This window comes from Patiria miniata, unplaced genomic scaffold, assembly GCF_015706575.1.
Source record: "Patiria miniata isolate m_02_andy unplaced genomic scaffold, ASM1570657v1 HiC_scaffold_9, whole genome shotgun sequence".
Lineage (NCBI taxonomy): Eukaryota > Metazoa > Echinodermata > Asteroidea > Valvatida > Asterinidae > Patiria > Patiria miniata.
This window is the reverse complement of record NW_024037076.1, coordinates 28,117,172-28,135,729: the sequence shown is the minus strand read 5'-3', so window position 1 is coordinate 28,135,729 and position 18,558 is coordinate 28,117,172. Positions and strand designations below refer to the sequence as shown.

General features: G+C 43.2%; 1 protein-coding gene across 3 annotated transcripts in view; it reads left to right on the top strand.

Annotated features, from left to right (window-relative positions):
- Window positions 1-17,075, top strand: part of LOC119720268 (deleted in malignant brain tumors 1 protein-like) — a 32,247-nt gene extending 15,172 nt beyond the window's left edge. Inside the window, exons 5-10 of one of the 3 annotated variants that reach the window (XM_038189897.1) lie at window positions 1,084-1,404; window positions 2,228-2,407; window positions 4,120-4,278; window positions 5,248-5,381; window positions 6,775-6,936; window positions 16,717-17,075. In XM_038189897.1, the coding sequence (XP_038045825.1) occupies window positions 1,084-1,404; window positions 2,228-2,407; window positions 4,120-4,278; window positions 5,248-5,381; window positions 6,775-6,936; window positions 16,717-16,758 (998 nt within the window). In that variant the 3' untranslated portion in view covers window positions 16,759-17,075. Of the gene's footprint in view, window positions 1-1,083; window positions 1,405-2,227; window positions 2,408-4,119; window positions 4,279-5,247; window positions 5,382-6,774; window positions 6,937-7,141; window positions 7,694-16,716 lie in introns of those variants that run through there. The other 2 variants (XM_038189893.1, XM_038189896.1) reach the window with 2 other exon arrangements.
- The last annotated feature ends 1,483 nt before the right edge of the window (window positions 17,076-18,558 follow it).

Sequence of the window (18,558 nt, the reverse complement as noted above, 5' to 3'; positions counted from 1 at the left end):
CCTTTCAATTTCTTGTAAACTCAATACTGTCTGGTAGCTAAAGGGGAGAATGTAATAAGCTCACTCAGACAGGATTCGAACCCACAACCTCCCACTTTCTATAATAGATGTCTTACCACTTGATTGATTGCCAGGGTAGCTGGGCTGGTTCAAATTCGATATAGCAGCAGCGTTTTTCATAAGACTTGGTGGACAGGTTTCCAAAATATTAAACAAGTTGGTCATCCATTTGTAGATCAGAAATTTAAAGGTCAATAGGATGATGGGTTCGAACAGCTTAGAGCAAGTTTGGACTCAAACTATAGTTAGCCATACCAGGGTGAGTTAAAAAAAACGAAACGCAAATGTCGGGACCATTGTTTTAGTGAAGTTTTGCATGTAGCACTTTCAAAATCCAGGATATGAAAGCCCAATTCATAAGCTTTTTTCTAGTACAAGAATCATTCAAATCACTCATGTACTTTTCAAGTTACGGAATGTTAAAATTCTGTCCACGGATTCACCAAAAAGGGGGGGGGGTTCAGAAAAACGAAAACAAGTCGCACACATCCCTATGTGATTTGCTTTCGTTTTGCTGAAAGAACACTTTGTGATCCGTGGACAGAACTTTAAAACGGTGGTTGTGTTTAAAATTCCATAACTTGAAAAGTACATGAGTCATTTGAATGATTCTTGTACTAAAACAAAGCTTATGAATCGGGCTTTCATATCCTACATTTTGAAAGTGCTACATGCAGAACTTCACTAACACAATGGTCCCGACATTTGGGTTTCGTTTTTTTTTTTTTACTCAACCTGTACTTTGACTAACTTCACTTGAATGAAGGATGGTTGGACTAAACTAGTTGACTATTTGGAACCGGGGCATGGTTCAATCGCTGGTTACCAATAGCCGAGCGGAGCCAGGACTTTTGACCATCATTTGACTAGAGGCATTCATGCGTTGCCATTGGTGTGCAGGCGTAAGTTCTGTCACAAATCAACCACCAGTCGACTGATGGTCCGCGCCGAACTTCCTCTTCTTAGGTGGAGATTTTTCTGTCTCAATTTATTGACACAAATTCATTTCCCGTATGATTACAGATTCGTCAACAATCCGACTTGTTGACGGTGACAGCGCGCTGGAGGGCCGTGTGGAGGTGTACGTCGGGGGTATGTGGGGCACCGTCTGCGACGATGTCTGGGATCTCGCAGACGCCACCGTGGTTTGTCGCCAGCTTGGTTATGGAAAAGCACTGACAGCTCAAGGGAACGCAGCCTATGGCCCTGGAACCGGATCGATAGTCTTTGACGTAGTGCATTGTCGGGGAACCGAAGACACTATACAGGATTGCTTTTATTCTACTCAGGGCAACTGCCTTCACAGTGAAGATGCAAGTGTCTCTTGTAGCAGTTCGTCGGCAGGTAACAAATGTTCTCCTCAGTCCCTCTGTTTTTCATCCTGGGCAATTTTGTCAATTCTTTTCTCCTACAAACAAATCCACCTGCCATCCGAAAAGAACGGCTTAACTCACCGGAAAAAACTTCTTCAGTTGTAGACATAAAAAACAGATGGGGGTGTTTTTTTTTTGCCTGCTCCCTCTAGTCACTGGTGAGGGTCGTGATGCTTATACATACACTTGTTCAGATGCAAACAATTTGAATATGCAAAAATGCTCATTAATATGCAAAAACATGTAGTGTCCTAATGTAAGCATTTTGCGCATGGTGGCAGTGTTCCTGAACTTCATGTGTCTGTCTTTTTTCTTCACTTTGGGGGGGGGGGGGGTGCTTGTGCACAGAGTGCGTAAACCATTTTGAGCCATGCATTTGCCCCAAACTCTGATTCCTCATGTTAAAATTTTCAAAACACATTAATAAGGCCGACGTCAAATAAATCCTTTCCAATATGGATATTTACGAGGTCTCTGGAGAGCTCAGCTCAGTATAACTAATGACCCTAGCATGTTAGTCCGGTGTCGCACCCATACTCTCCTTTCAGCTGAGAACTGGTACCTGCCGGTTGGACAATCAAGGCCGTCACTGAAAATTGTCCTGTACATGTACATGTATACAAACTGGCAGGATGCCAGGGGGATCGCGCAAAGTTTTACTTGCAGTATTTTTTTAAGTTGCTAAGAAATCGCTATCATATAAAAATTGACCACAATTGGGTGATGAGTCAGAAATGCAGTGTTTGTGTTCATCATCTCTGTGATGTTCAATACAGTTCTCGTTTCTTCACCAGCCTATGAGTTTGGTCAAGTGCGTCTGGTCGAGGGCAGTTCGGAGTACGAGGGATACGTGGAGATCTATTACAATCAACAATGGGGCACTATCTGCAATGACCGATGGGACAAGACAGATGCAGACGTGGTTTGCAAGGAGCTGGGGCACGAGTTTGCCATCGCCACATCTGACACCTTAGGTATTTTCAAATTTCGCAATTGTCCATATTTAAATTAGAAGCCATTTTTGAGGGAGACTTGATGACAAGTCGTTAGATAGTCGTATTTTGTCCGTAAGCTTCATTCGAATTCCATCCGCATGGCTGGTATAAGACTAGTATGTAATCGGCCGGGTTGCAACAAATCTAACGACTTGACGATAACGTTCTCGCACCGTTATTCATATATATGCAAGCGGCAGTGCAATACATATGCAGCACATTTTCGCGGTGAGATCCAATCGCGCACAGCTATCCAAATGAGGACTCATGCATTCATTCCGTTACATGGGGAGTTCTTCTCAATACGTCAGGGACATGTTTGCAGATCGGGCGACGTTTGAACGGCTAAATCCCTCAGCTTGGTCTATTGTGTATAGAAATGAAATGTATCACTGTGATATACTTGATTTATTTGAGTTGTGTATGCCCTATAATGAATGTTGTAATGTTACACAACTCAAAGTACAAACCCTCGAAGTAATGAGAACGATCTTCCGTGGCGGCCTAGAATACACTCTGAAATCTGAACCAATCAGAGTGCTCGCATAGAATTCGCTGGCAATTCAAACTACTCCCATATGTTGTGTTCAAAATTGAAAATGTTTTCTCCAAGTCGGTAATTGATCAGAAATAGTCAGCATCATTTGGTCTGGGAACCAGACAATGCACATTGCGGCAATATTTTGCGTGTTGGAGCCAGTGTCCGTACGTAAAACAATTACCGACTTGGCATTAAGTCTATTTTTGAGGTGGAACGGCATCCGCACGGATGCCAAACGCATTCATAAAGACATGGTGTGCGCGCATTTTGGTTACCCTATTGGCCAAAGAGGAAAGAATGCAGTATCCAGACGCCACTTCTTTGGTTGTGTGCAAAAAAGTCTATAGAGAGTCGAGTGCATTTTCAAAATATTTCCTAACAAAATTGAAAATGTTTCTCGGTCCCAGATTCATGTCTTTTTTTTTCAAATTTTTGTAATGACTGACCTTCATTGAGATGATATAAAGGGGCGTCAACATTCTTTCTGTCACACAGTACACAGACTTTTAGGTTTTACGTCTCGCAAGGTTGAGGTTAATGATGTAAATTGTGGGTAACAATCATAGAGCTATATTAAATTACTAGAGCGCTAACTCCTCATTCTTGCGCGCGGAGACGCTGTGAAGCCGCTCTGGGCGCAGACATTTTGAATTCATGTGCGTGTTTGTAGAACACAATCAAAATATATGGATTTAATGTTAAAAGTGTACTCTAAATGCAACGGGCAAGTAGAAGATACGCAAACAACTTAAGCGCGTCATGACGGTTCAAAAAACGTCACGGCGAAAAGCATCTGCAGCGGAGGAACGCGCACACGTTGCGCTGTTTGCGTAGAGCAACATGAAACGCTCATTTGTTGATCGTGCGTTTCAGTTTTGGGCTTATCGGCTTCGATGACGCGCACCGGAATGGAATACAAACGCAGATATGCAAATAGCCGTACAAAAGCTGTACAAAATTTCGAGTTTTCCGTAGGTTTGTGCACAAACATGGATGCGCCCATCAGGCATTACTTTGTACATCGAGTTAGCGCTCTAGTAATTTAGCTCTATAGTAACAATTTGGTTGTTTTGAAGAAGAAAAAAATGAGGTGTTAAATAATGACGAATACTTGAACATATATCGCCTTTTGTTTCATTGCTTGGTTTAGAATACAAAACCGGAAGGAGTAGTACCAAACCCATCTGGCTTGATGATGTTGCCTGTGGAAGTTTTGAAACCAGACTAGTCAATTGCGACCATGACCAATGGGATAATAACTACTGTTCTCATGCTGAAGACGTGTGGGTGAAATGCAACGGTGCTCCGGGTAAGTACAGAGCTGCATATCTGGGTACAAACACCCACTAAAGCAGTTTAGTACCTTTACTTAAAACTGATTTTTCGCCTCTAGTGCCTTGCTAGAGCAAAAGTTTTACCTCAAATTTCAAATTAGTATCTTGCGGACCTTTATGGACAATCTGTACAGCAACTTCCGAGATTTAAATGTTGGGGTTGGTTTCTTTAACGGGTACCTGGGTACCCGTGTTTTTTTTTCAGGCGGGTACCCGATTCCTGTACTACCCGTAAATGCACACCATTAACCTGAGGTTTACTCCATGAAGTGCATTATATGGATATCTATGAACTCATGCAATATGTCACATGATCAGTTTTCAACCAATGACATGTCACCATCTAATAACCACAGTTTACTACACCTCATAAATATCCATGATCAAATAAGAACACGTCATTGGCCGATTCCGCCGCACGTCCGGTAAGTAAAAATGATACGTGCCCAGGTGACGTCATCCCGGTGAGTATCCAGCTCGCTGCCGTGCGGTATTTTTTTCTGGTAGCACCAAAAATTCCCTCTGGAACCCGCCCATAGACATGTACCGGTATAGTCTGTGGCATGTAATCTTTACGGAATCAGTCTGTTGTTGCAGTCCTTGTAACTATTGCAGTAAAGACACATTACACCAGACTATTTCATTGACTGACAAAGAACTTGAATATCGATCTTGTGCTGAATAAAGATGCAAAATACGAAGGCCGTTATCGACAAGGCAGTGAGGCTACTAAATATTTATGAGGTTTAGTAAAACAAATACAGCATGTTTTTTTTTTTGAAAAAAGTTGGAATTACTGGTCCCTCGGTGTAGGTCAGCTTGACTACCTCCCTCTGCTTCGCGTCGGGAGGTAGTCCAGCTGACCTACACTTCGGGACCAGTAATTCCCACTACTTCTCCTCAAACCAGGCTGTATTTGTATAATACCAACCGTCCCATTGCAGGACTCTCCTCCGGAGCGGTAATTGGGATTGGGATAATTGGGGTGATCGGTGGCTGTATTCTGTTGTTCGTCTGTTGCAAACTGAGCTGGGGACGTTGCAAATCGACCAAAGGCCCCGCCAACTCAACAACAGCGGTAAGTTTTACCTGGTTCACTTCATTTGCACGTTGCTAGATAATGGTGACTGCATTGAAAACATTCTACTAACAAAATTTATGTATCATTTATAAATACCCGGGACAGTTGACCCATTCCTATTGGTGGAGGCCGTCACGTGGGTGGTTTTAAACGGTTGATGAAACGCTAACTGGTTTTAAACACTTTTTTTCCGGTGTCACATGGATTTGGACTCCTACAAAATCTGGTCCCTTTTACCCTTTTATTGGTTGAACATTCACAATCTACACTTAGGCATACGCAATACTACCAAGAGTCCAAAATGCACACTTCACTGGCACTGCCATTTCCTGCGCACATTACACGCACATCGCACAGTATGCGCTACACACGCGTCAATCTCCGTATAAGGAGATTTTTAGTACTACTCCAGAGAGGCACATACCATAAGGCCGAGGGAATGAAAGTCATAGAATACCGTCCACTGCCCGCATGTGCCGAAAGGTGCCGCCGAAATTTTTCATTTTTACAAAAAAAAAATCATTATTTACCCAGAATATTAATCTGCCACAATAATTTACTTTTAATTTTATCAGAATCTGCTCTACACAAATTTTCTAACGCAGATTAGTCGTATTCTGTGTACCACATTGGCGGGAAACCCAATCTGCCCACACGAACAGAGTACAGTGAACACACATATGCAGTACGTGTATACAATGTATAGCGCGCGGTTACCAGCACTAGCGCTGCATACCAACGACTCCCTTTGGCCGTTTTCCCAAACACTTTCATGATGTCTACGTAGTGACATCATGCAATTTGTTTGATTCTGGTTAGTGCTTCAGAATAATGAATAATGAAAAAAAGCCTCATTGTTTTACAAACTCAGCAGGACGGTATTCTATGACTTTCAATCCCTCGGCCTAAACATAGCTAGAGGGGTGTTTCACAAAACACGAAGTGGAACAGTTGAACAAAATCGTTGGAAATTTATAATTTTTGACTTGTTTTGCATTTTTGACTGAAAGGTTATTTGCGGCCTGGTCGCCGATAATGGCCTTCTCCAAATCCGCATCCAGACCCCAAGCTGATTTTAAACGTACTTGTGAAAAGCACATACTTATCCAAATTTTTTAATTTGAAAACAAAAAATGAATGGCATAATAAGCCTGTTTTGAAATGATCGGTGCATTCTGAGAATGGATGACAATAAAACCAGGCAATTTGTGCACAAAACCAATGGGGCTGTGAACCACTTAAAACTTTCATTTGATTTCAAATATTCCAGCTGTCCTATGCGCCAACATTGTGGTTTGTTACGAACCCACTTATCCTGTAATCCTTGAGTAGAATACATCCATACCCAAAACGCAATGCGATTGTCAAAAAGGTTTATTGTTTGTGACAGGCTTCGTCAACTACCTATTCCCCGGTACGGCGAACCAGCGGAAGTAATCCTGGAGATCTCGTGGTCCACTACCATCCTCAGCAGTCCCCCCAGTTGTCAGATGTCGAGGCCCCGCCCCCTCCCTACGAGTCAGTCATCTCTCAGCCCACAAACTTCCCACTGGTAACTGGCACAGAGATGCTAACCAATACTCTTTTGAAGTAATTATTAGGATTTTGAGGCATGTATCTACTCTTGAAAATTCCAGCTGTCCTATGCGCCAACATTGTGGTTTGTTACGAACCCACTTATCCTGTAATCCTTTAGTAGAATACATCCATACCCAAAACGCAATGCGATTGTCAAAAAGGTTTATTGTTTGTGACAGGCTTTGTCAGCTACCTATTCCCAGGTACCAACCAGCGGAAGTAATCCTGGAGCTCCTCCTGTGGTCCACTACCATCCACCTCAGCAGTATATTCATCAACCCTCACAGCCAATGCAGCCGTCTGCCCACCAGTTGTCAGATACCGAGGCCCCGCCCCCTACCTACGAGTTGTCAGATGCCGAGGCCCCGCCCCCTACCTACGAGTTGTCAGATGCCGAGGCCCCGCCCCCTACCTACGAGTTGTCAGATACCGAGGCCCCGCCCCCTACCTACGAGTCTGATCCAGCCTATCCACCAGCGCCATTGCCGTCTGGTCAGAACCCCCCATCTGCACCCAACCCAGCTGCACCCCAACCCCAGGTAATATCCAATCCAATGTACTTGGATGCTGATGACGTAATCACTTAATGGTTCAGGGAGGTTCGTAACTGGAAAGGATCTGACATCAGTTCCAGATGACTGACGAGTCATCGTAAGCCAATCATAAGCCGATCACAAGTCAATCATAAGCCAGTAACAAGTGAATCACAAGTCAATCACAAGTCAGTAACAAGCTAATCACAGGTCAATCACTGATCAATCAATCAAAGGTCAATCACAAGTCAATAAAAGTCAATCATAAATCAATATAAGTCAATCATAAGTCAATCACAAGTCTATCACAAGTCAATCACAAGTCAATCACCAACCAATCACAAGTCAGTCACAAGTTAATCACAAGTCAATCACAACTCAATCATAAGCCATTCACAAGCTAATCACAGGTCAATCATAAGCCGATCACAAGCCAATCACAAGCCAATTTTAGGCCTAATAGTAAAAACTTACTGTCCTTAATTTTCAAATTTGTTACGGTAGATTCAAAAATTGTATAAGAAGATGAACCTTCGCAGTTAAATATTTGGACATTGTTACGTGTAATTATTAGAATTCTCTAGGGTGTTGTTATTTTTATATATTATTTAAATAAACATGGCAAATTTTGAAGAAGTATTTGAAAATTGTGACAGGGTTGGTATATAAAAAAAATGTTTAACCTGGCTGAAATACAGCAACAGGGGATCATTTACATTAGCTGGTGCGTTAAAATTTCAGTGTTGGAGGTCTCGACCAAAGTCTTGAGCCGTGTCCGCACTGGACTTTTTTTTTGGAAGGTTTTACCGAGACGATGGTAAAATGAGAAATGGTCAAATGTGACCACTGTCCGCACTTGGACTTTCGACATGGGAAAATTTACCCAGACCGCGTGGGAGAAGTAACCGAGCTGTCACAGTGTCAGTATTATATAATGACTCACCGTACACAAAAAACAAATTGCCAATCATATTTTCAGCCGCCGATACGCACAGTAATATTACACACGCCATTTGCATGCACAACCTAATCGTTTACACGATATTATTGCATCTTGACACGCTAAAACTTGTCGAAAAGGCCTATAATTATGACGCATTTGTGATGCACGTCGTCGAAGCCATGCCGCTGTACGATGTTCCGTGCGGCAGCAGTGCCATCAGTATTCGTTGGTTCCCATCGCATGCTTACAGAATCGAAGCTATGATGTGGGCCAGGAACCAGTGACTACGGCCTACGTACGGTACCGGACCATGATGTTCATTGCATGACTACAGTAGCGTATCAGGACGAATTTGGATCGTAGAAAATAACATACATCGGTGGAGAAAGAGAATTTCCGCAAATTAATTCTCAGAACGTGATCTCTCTTCTCTGTGTATGTATTTGTCCGTTGAAATATTTATTTTAACGAGATTTTACCGCTCGGACTTGATGATACACTGCAGCGTGTTAATTTCTACAAAATTTTCGGCTACTGCACGTGCATGTTCGTGCAGTCTCTGTATGCATAACAGGGCGCTCGGGCCGGATGTACGCTTTTCTGAGCCGCTTTTACCGACTCGCACTGTCCGCACTGGACTTATCGTCTCGGGAAAAGTGACCTGGTAAGTTTTCCTGGGCGCGTGGGAAGTTTTCCTGGGCAGCAGTTGGCCAGTAAAAGTAACCGCTGGACTCAGGAAAAGTAACCGAGAGGAAAACGTCCTAGGCTGTCCGCACTGGACTTAAAATGGGAAAAGTACCCATAGTCTCGGTTAGTTTGACCAAAAAAAGTCCAGTGCGGACAGGGCTTTGGTCTCGAGACTAGTCTCGAGACCATTTTTGCCCAGAAAATTTGACAATGGATTTTTTTGGCAGATTTCTGACAGAATCTTCAAATAATTATGTGTAAAAAATGGTAAATTTGTTTAAAAAATGTTTTCAAACAAACACTTGCATAATGGGACAGGTTGGCTGGTCTATAGTGCTTAGCTCTATTAGAACTGGGACTTAATACGTCGCGACATTAAGTTTTGAATTAACCGCATTTTATGCAATTTCATGACATCTTTATATGTGACTATAAATTGTTTATAATGTAATTTGAACCTTAATTAAGACAAAACTACAACAGCTGCAATTCTGCATGTGATTTTAAGTGTTAATAGTGTATTTCGAGTGATTCTGGGGAATTTGGCAGATTTTTGATAAATCTGACAGATTTTTGAAGCGCATTTAGCAGAATTTGTGCATGACCTTACGGTCACCCTGGCGGCGTTCCCTCCAGCATGATGAAGTGATTAAGTGCAGAAGTGATGGACATGAGGAGTAAAAACCACAAAGCTGATGCAGACATGTCTCGTGAGAAATTGAGTGCAAAGCCACTTTTAATCCGAGTCAAATTTGTGGTGTTATGGCTTGTGTTTTTCATCATGATAGCAGGCACAACAAGGGGAGCCAGTGGACAGGGTAAGAAGTGGTATTTGAAAGCGATTTTTAAATCGATCTCTTCGTCCAGGTTATTTTCTTTTTTTGTAAAGCTCTAGCTGTTACCCAGCCCTAAATTTTATCATTGGGTTGTCATTTAGGGCTGGAGGAAGTTGTTCACCAAAACCAGCAGCATTGGCAGGTCCCAAAAAAAAATTCGAAAATGTGCAATTGGAAAGATTTCCATATACGAAGTTCACTCAACACCCTGTGTACAAACCCTATGAGATTGGACTGAAAAATTCTAAGTTGTTTTCTAAGAAAATGCTTGTATTTTCTCACTACTCAAATTGACTTTGATGACATGAAATTGCTATCTGGGGCCTTGTTAGTCAATACAGAGGAAAATTAGTGAACTTCGTATATGGAAATCTTTCCGTGCAATTTTGTCGCAGTTACACACTAACTTCAACTGGAATTCACCCAAACCTAGCCCAGGTGGACTCCCTTTCCTCCCTACGTTACGGAGGGAGTCCAGGGTATGAATAGACCCATGAACGTGGCTTGTAAACTACGCCACGCTCTTGTGTATTTTCGAACCTGGCGAAATTGTCCCTCTGACTCCCTCCGTTACACACACTGGACGTTATTTTGCCAATGTAATAAGTACTCACATACTCACATATTGAAATCTGTCTGTACGTTAAAACTTGCATTTGACGAAAATTCTGGCCCCGGTTCATGAAGTCCTGCTAGTTGCCATTTTCTCCCAACTGACGCATGCGCATTGCGTTTTATTGTACCGTCCTGTTTCGTATGATTCGACGGCTGTTTACTGTCGCAGCTAAAAGAGACATCGTTTTAGACAAGTTTCAAGTTTTTTCCTCTCTCACCGCACTGCACGCGGGCGCACGTGCGTGTACGAGATGAGCCGAGCAGCCAATCGGGTTCGGGGTTTTTTTTTCGGGGTTGCGACATGAAACAGCCGTCAATCTGTCCAAGCAACTCGTCCGGGGTCATTTGTCAGGGTCACTTGAGGGGTTAAAATCTAATTTCTACACGTTCGTATGGGTCTTTATTGATGGCAAATTTCGTCGAAATTACACAGCCTGAACGATCGGACGGGCAAATTTAGATTTCTAGGTGAGTACTCAACATGCATACGGAATTATGTATGGCGGATCGATTTCGCTAGGTTCAAAAATACACAACAGCTTGTATACAAACGTATACAACGCCACGTTCACGGGTCTAGGGTATGAATAGCCCCATAAATGTGGCCAATTTACTGGACTATGATGTCTGACCAAGACTAATGAATGATAAATATCGGAGCCGAAATGAATGGACAAAGGAGACACGATTGTGCAGGATGGATACCTCATATGAGAGTGTGTAATTTAGTACATGCCATTCAGGTCAAGGGTCATAAGCATATACTGCTCTAGAACACATGCAGTAGAAGGTGGCTATACAAACGCATTGCAAACATTACATTCCTCCTATCTTTTGAATAATGACTCAAGTATTTCTTGCAAATGAACTGTTGGATAAATTGCAAAATTCAAGGTGGAAATAAAATGCAAATGTGTTATAAATCAAATGTTAGAGTCCTTCATTTTGTTAGTGTCCAAGTGTTCATTATATAAATCATGATTCAACAACGCAGATTTCTAGAGTTCAGCATCCATGAATCTTGATGAAGTCAGCTCAATTAGAAATGATCATAGCAAAACATCAAGGAATTAAAACATGGTAGCACAATGTTTTTTTATTAAAGTGTTTGAGAGTTGCAGATTGAGATTTCGTTGAAATTGAATTGATCTTGAGGTTCAAATTACTCTTTTTTTCTTTTCTTTTTTTTGTTGAATAACACAACTTGACTAAACTAAATTAACACTTGAGAGGAGAGGTTACAAGCACTTCACTCTCTATCCAGATCTTTACCATCTGGTTCCTTAGGTATGTACAATGTAATCCTTCAGACGCTGGGGTGCTCGGTGATTTCTGGCGGGGTTTCGTCTGACAGGTGGATTAGTCTGGTTTTCAGCAGGTGTGTCATACATGTCCATGTCCGAGTCATCTGGATCGTAGTGGACTGGTTGTTTTGCTGGTGTTGAAATGGTCTGCTTCAGGCGTTTGAAGAATGAGGCATTTCTGGTGACGGTAGTGTTGTCGTCACGGGTAGCTGTTACCATTGATCCTTTCAGTGAAGTGATGGTTAACGGTTGAAGTTGATATGGTGTCATGGAAGTGGAGATGATTCCAGTTTGTTTCACCAGTACACGGTCACCAACCTTTAGCTTGTGTGTGCGCATGGACTTTTTGTTGTCGGCATTTGTCTTCATGGTTTCCTTCATGTGTGCGTCTTTGGCTTTGATGTTGGGTTGGACTGGAGTAGTGTGAACATCAGGCAGGCGAGTGCGGAATGAGTGGGCGAAGAGTAATGATGCAGGTGTGACGCCGGTAGTACTATGAGGGGTGGATCTGTAGTTGCGGAGATATGCATACATAGCCTGCTGCCAAGATCGGCCTTCGGCTTTTGCAGTGCGATACATTTTGTTCAGATTCCGCATCATGCGCTCAACCTCGCCGTTTGCTTGTGGCCAGATGGGTGTAATGCGGCGATGTTGAAATCCAATGTACCGGTACTTGGCAAAGGACGCGAATTCTGCACTCTGAAATGGTGGGCCGTTATCTGTGCGAACAACTTGTGGGCAGCCAAAAGTTGCGAAGATTTTGTCGAGCTTGGGGATGACAGATTTTGCAGAGGTGGCGCTTGAGATTTCGATCTCAGGATAACGACTGTAGTCATCGATCACGACAAGCAGGTAGTAACCTGTTGGCAGTTGTTTGAAGTTGATACTGAGATGTGTCCACGGTGCGTCGGGTAGATCAGACATGTGAAGTGGTTCGCTTGTGGCTTTGTCCACAGTTGAGGCTTGGCATGGTAGGCATTCAGCTACGGTGTTCTCAACTCGTGTGTCAAGTCGGGGGAACCAAACTTTCTGTCGGAGAAGTTGTTTGGTTTTGTTCATGCCTTGATGGCCTTCGTGTGCAATGTCAATGACGCGTTGTTGGAGTGCGGTCGGAATGACAATGCGATGATCGCGCAGTAGAATGTCCTCAGCACTGCTAACACTGAGTTCATGGCGAACATGGAAGATGCTGGTCAGATCAGATTTCACAGTTGCGTCGGCTGTTTTGATGATCTGGTTCCATGCGTTGGTTTTCGTGGCATTGATGGCCAGTTGGAGGAGGCGATCATTCTTTGTTGCATCCTGTATTTCTGCAAGAGTTAGCGATTTGGGGACAGCGTTGTGGATGATGAAGTTGACATGCTCCTCTGCGTTAGGCTCTGACTGTTGAGTTGTCGAGCATGGGTGTCGCGAGAAATAGTCTGCAGGGTTAGACTTACCTGGTTTGTAGTGAACCTGGAAGCTGTATGGCTGCAGTTTTAGCAACCATCTCTCGATTCTCGCAGGTGGATTGGAGTAGCTGTGGTTGAACATTGGCAGAAGAGGCTTGTGATCGGTAATGACAGCAAATGTGTTACCGAACAAGTACAGATGGAAGTGGAGAATACCCCAAGTGACTCCAGGGGCTTCTCTCTCAGTCTGTGAGTAGCGTTGTTCAACTGCTGTTGGCGATCGGCTTGCTACTGCTACAATGGCTGTGTTTCCAGTAGAGTCGTGTTGAACGAGTAGTGCACAAAGTCCGATGGGGCTGGCATCGACAATGATCTCGGTTCGGCTCTCTGGATTGAAGTAAGCGATCTTGCAATGGTCAGTGATTGACTGTTTGATTTTGTCCATCGCATCGCTTTGTTGTTTTCCCCATATCCATGGAGATGATTCCTTCGTTAGTGCACAAAGTGGTTCAGAGATCAGCGCTAGTCTGGGTATGAAGCGAGCGCAGTAGGTGGCTAAACCCAGGAAGCTACGAAGCTCTTCCTTGTTGGCTGGAGGTGCTGCGTCAGTGAGTGCTTTCACCTTAGCGGGGCTAGGTGCTACATTGTCTGCTGAGAAGATGTGACCAAAGAATTCCACACTGCTTGCATGGAACTGGCATTTGGCCTTGTTGAGCGTCAAGTTCTTCTCTCTGAGGCGTTGTAGACAACGTGCCAAGTTGTCTTTGTGCTCTTCGGTGGTTTTCCCGTACACAAGTATGTCATCACTTATGTTCAGGACACCTGGCAGTCCAGCCAATGTAGATTGGATGAGGTTCTGGAACTGTTCAGCACCACTGTTGACTCCGAAGTTGAGTCACTTGAATTGGTACAGACCAACATGCGTTGAGAAGGTGGTCAGGTAACGCGAGTCCTCATCAAGTTCAATTTGATGATACCCACTGTTGAGATCAAGTTTCGAAAATACTTGAGCTCCGTTCAGCTTGACGATGATGTCATCGATGGTCGGTGTGACATGCCTTTCTCGTTCAATGGCTTGATTGACGGCACGCATGTCAATGCAGAGTCGTATGGTGTTAGGGTCCGGCTTGGGTACCACGTGGATCGGTGATATCCAGAGAGTTGGAGTGTCGCTGACTGGTTCGATGATGTCGAGTGTTTGAAGGCGTTTCAGTTCAGCCTCCACTTTACGAAGAACGTGGAAGGGAATCCTGCGATGCGGTTGAGCCACGGGTGTGACAGATTTGTCAACGTGAAGTTTGCACTTCACATCAGTCAACTTTCCAATTCCTTCGAAGCAGTCGGCGTATTGTGCCACGATGTTGTCAACTGACAATGATTCAGCGTCGAGATTGTACGTTATCTGTACAATGTTCAGTGACGATGCAGTCTGGAAGCTGAGAAGCGTATCGCCTTGTCCCTTGATTACATGAAACTCGCAGCTGATGGAGTTGTCTTTGTACGCGACTGTCACAGTGACTTTACCGATGACAGGGAGCGGAGTCTTTGCACCATAAGCTGAAAGTTGTCTGGCTCATTATGTTGACAGATGCTCCGGTATCAATGAGGGCACAGGTATGTTTACCGTCTATGACGATGTCGATTCGCGGTTGTTTTTTGTTTTCGCGATGGACGATGAACGCATATTCATCGTCAGATGTGGAGCTGCCTTGACCAGATTCATCTTGAGCTGTGTGCACTCTGTGTGAAAACTTCTTGGTGTGGCAGACTGAAGCGAAGTGATTTTTCTTTTTACAGAAATCACAAGTTTTGCCGCATGTGCCTGAATGTGGGTAATTTCCACCACAGTTATGACATGTCTTTGATGAAGACTGGTGAGGTGCATGGGATGACTTGTCAGCATTGCGTGACTGCGATTTTTGCGGGCGTTGCCTTGGTTGCCACTTTTGTTTCTGTGGTCGCCTGCGAACTGCACTGACTTGAGGCTGTGGCTGATCCATGCTTTTGAGTTGCTCTGATGCAGTTGTTGCAGCCCTGATTAGTAAGACCACTTTGTCTAGTGTGAGTTCTGGGTCACGAAGTAGGCGCTGCTTGAGGCCAGTTTCTCTGATCCCTAGTATGATACGATCTTGAATCAAACTGTTTTTTAACTCACCAAACTCACAGGTGTCGGCCAGTGTCTTGAGTGTTGTGACAAATGCATCAACTGTTTCTCCTTCACGTTGAACTCTACAGTTCAACAAGTAGCGTTCGTATGTGGTGTTCTTCTTTCCTTGGCAGAACGCAGCGAACTTTTCGACAACTTTGTCGCATTTCTTTGCATCACTGTCGTTTGTCCATACGAACGTGTTGTACGTGTCGATGGCAGGCTGACCGATTACAGACAGGGATGTTGCCACGCGAATAGTGTCATCCTTCTTACGAACTCCAGTAGCTACTTCGAAGTTCTGAAAACACTGTAAGAATTTTGTCCAACTCTGATAGACATTTCGGTAGAACTACAGAATGCAGGGCCACTTTTCTCTACATCCGCGCCTCCGTACGGCTGTGAGGAGGCGTGGAGCCGCAGTCGACCTACCTCCGAAAATCGATCGTGGAGGCGTGGAGCCGGTGTGGACGGTAATTCTGTCCCCCGGTAAAAGTGTCCGGGGGGACAGAATTACCTAGGTAAAAGTGTCCCCCCTGTCCCGTTAATTCTGTCCCCCTCCAGGTAATACTGTCCCCTCCAGTTAATTCTGTCCCCCCTGGTTTTGCACGCATAAGTTGTTATATTGATGTTATTATAATAAATTCAGCGCACAGGTATACATTTTTAGATTTTTCCATTACTGGCCAATTGCGGTATCGAATCAGGATACAGGAAGAAAGTTTCCTATCCAGGGTTTACTATTGGAAACGAGGTTGGAAATAAAGTAAGCACTGGGGACGAGGTTGACAGGGTACCCATTTTTCAGGCGACTTGAATCATGGTTATAGAATTGTAGAGCGCCTCGTACTACAATCCTGTAACCTTTTACCTACACGCGCGCGCGTATACTCTCTCCACATGTGTGAAAGTATATAATTTATGAATTGCAGGGTTTTGTCGATGTCGAGCACCGCCGTTGCCTAGTGATTAGGCATGCTGGCTAATGATCGGAGGTCTCGAGTTCGATTCCTCGCTCTGCCCATAAAGATTTTGCTCTTTTTTTCAACAATTTAAAGTTGTATCTTAAAACGTTATTTTTCAGTCGGATACTACTTGTATAGCAGCAATTTCCTTTTTCTTTTCCTGATCTGAGGCTCTGGAGGATTTTTTTAAAAAGGGCAATAAAGTCCGAAATCTGTACCAAGTTGAAAAATAGTAGCCTCCACTCAAGCCTGGTTATAAAAACCAAGCCCCATAGGAAAGCGCACAAAGTACCCCAGATAGTTGTGTAAAAAAATATGTCTTTTTTTTTAACAGACTGTTCTCATGTCACGTGTCGGCTCTTTCATCTTGATGTAGTTCAAGCATGTCAAGTACGAGTAAGTCATCCTGCAAATCTCATTGTAAGAAAATGAGTACAAAGCCACGTTTTATGGCGTTATGGCTTGTGTTTTTCATCGTCACTGTATCTTCAAGGGGAGCCAGTGGACAGAGTAAGAAGTGGAATTTGCCAAATTCCAAATTATTTGGAAGCTATTTTGGGGAAAGAACAATGATCATTCTCACTGTCAGTCTCAGACATGACATTTGATAATATTGACAATGAACAGATGAAAATGGGTCAGCTGTCATTGCAAAAACGATGATTATAAGACATTAACGTTTCCAATTATGCTAGGAAATAGCTTGAGTAACTCCAGCTTACTCCTAGAACAAGTATGAGGAGTAACTCCAGCTGACATGCTCATATTCATTCACAGCTGGAGTTACTCAAGCTATAGCTAGTTAGGAAATACTTCTCAAGTTCTTGACTCTCCATATAACTGTCGAGCGTAATTTGTGCCCCACGCAAGTTTAAACTTGCGCACGCAAGTTTAAACTTGCGCGAGGGATTCCCGAAGCACGCAAATTACACCGCGCCATTTTAATTTGCGTGCGCACGTTACAACTTGCGCAAAGGCGATCGCAATTTGAGAACCAACCTTGTTCTTAACTTAATGTAACTTTAATTTACTTTTTGTGTGTGTATAGTTAAAACTTCTTTTTATATTTATTGCTTGTTGTTTTCACATATGCCAGTCAGTTTGGAGAACCCCTAGACAGAAACAATGTTTCTTTTGGGCAATCCTTCGGGAGCTCAATGGGGCAAGATTACCATATGCGAAGTTCACTAATTTTCCTCTGTATTGACTAACAAGCCCCCAGATAGCAATTTCATGTCATCAAAGTCAATTTGAGCAGTGAGAAAATACAAGCATTTTCTTAGAAAACACTTAGAATTTTTCAGTCCAATCTCATAGGGTTTGTACACAGGGTGTTGAGTGAACTTCGTATATGGAAATCTTTCCATTTGTTTACATGTATTTGTTGATTTATTCCCGAGAATTGAAATAGTATAATAGTAGTATAACCTTGCGGGCGGGATTTTCATTGATGAAGAAAAAAAATGTTCAAAACACGAGTACATGGAGAAATAAATTAATAAATAATGGAATAATTAATGAACAAAAAATAAATAACAAGGGGAATTGAAAAGAAACATTGAGATTTAGCACAATAGCAGTGCTTATCAGAGAAGTTTTCTGAGGGGGCGGGGGTGGGGAGGGGACCAGGCAAGCAATCAATAAGCAGGCCGATTGCTTGGAAAGTGTACTGAAGTTGTTCAATAATGGACACCAGCTTCAATTTTTTTTTTGCCTTGTAAAACTAATTAGCATTTTATTATGCCCCGCGGCGAAGCCGAAGGGGCATACTGTTTCCGCCTTGTCCTTCCGTGGGTGGGTGGGTGTCCTCATATACACGTGTGTTATGAGGTCACGTCTCCAGTCCAGCTTTGGTATTTCACACAATGCGCTCACTGTGTTCAGAGCTGTACAGAATGCAGAACAGTTGCAAAAAAGATGGACAAAGACACAGAGTTAGTTACTGGCACGAGCTTGGTGGAATTTATTCTTGTGACCAATAAGAAAGTAAAATAATGCCGGTCAATGACATTTCAAAAATAAAAGAATAAGTGGAATAATATTAATGTTATGATGTAAGAACATGATCTGTCAGTCCCAGACTTCACAATCAGCATCATCAAGATACAGTCGAGTCTCGTTAATACAAACTCGTTCCGACCTAGCCAAATTGTTTGTTATATCAGAATTTTGTATT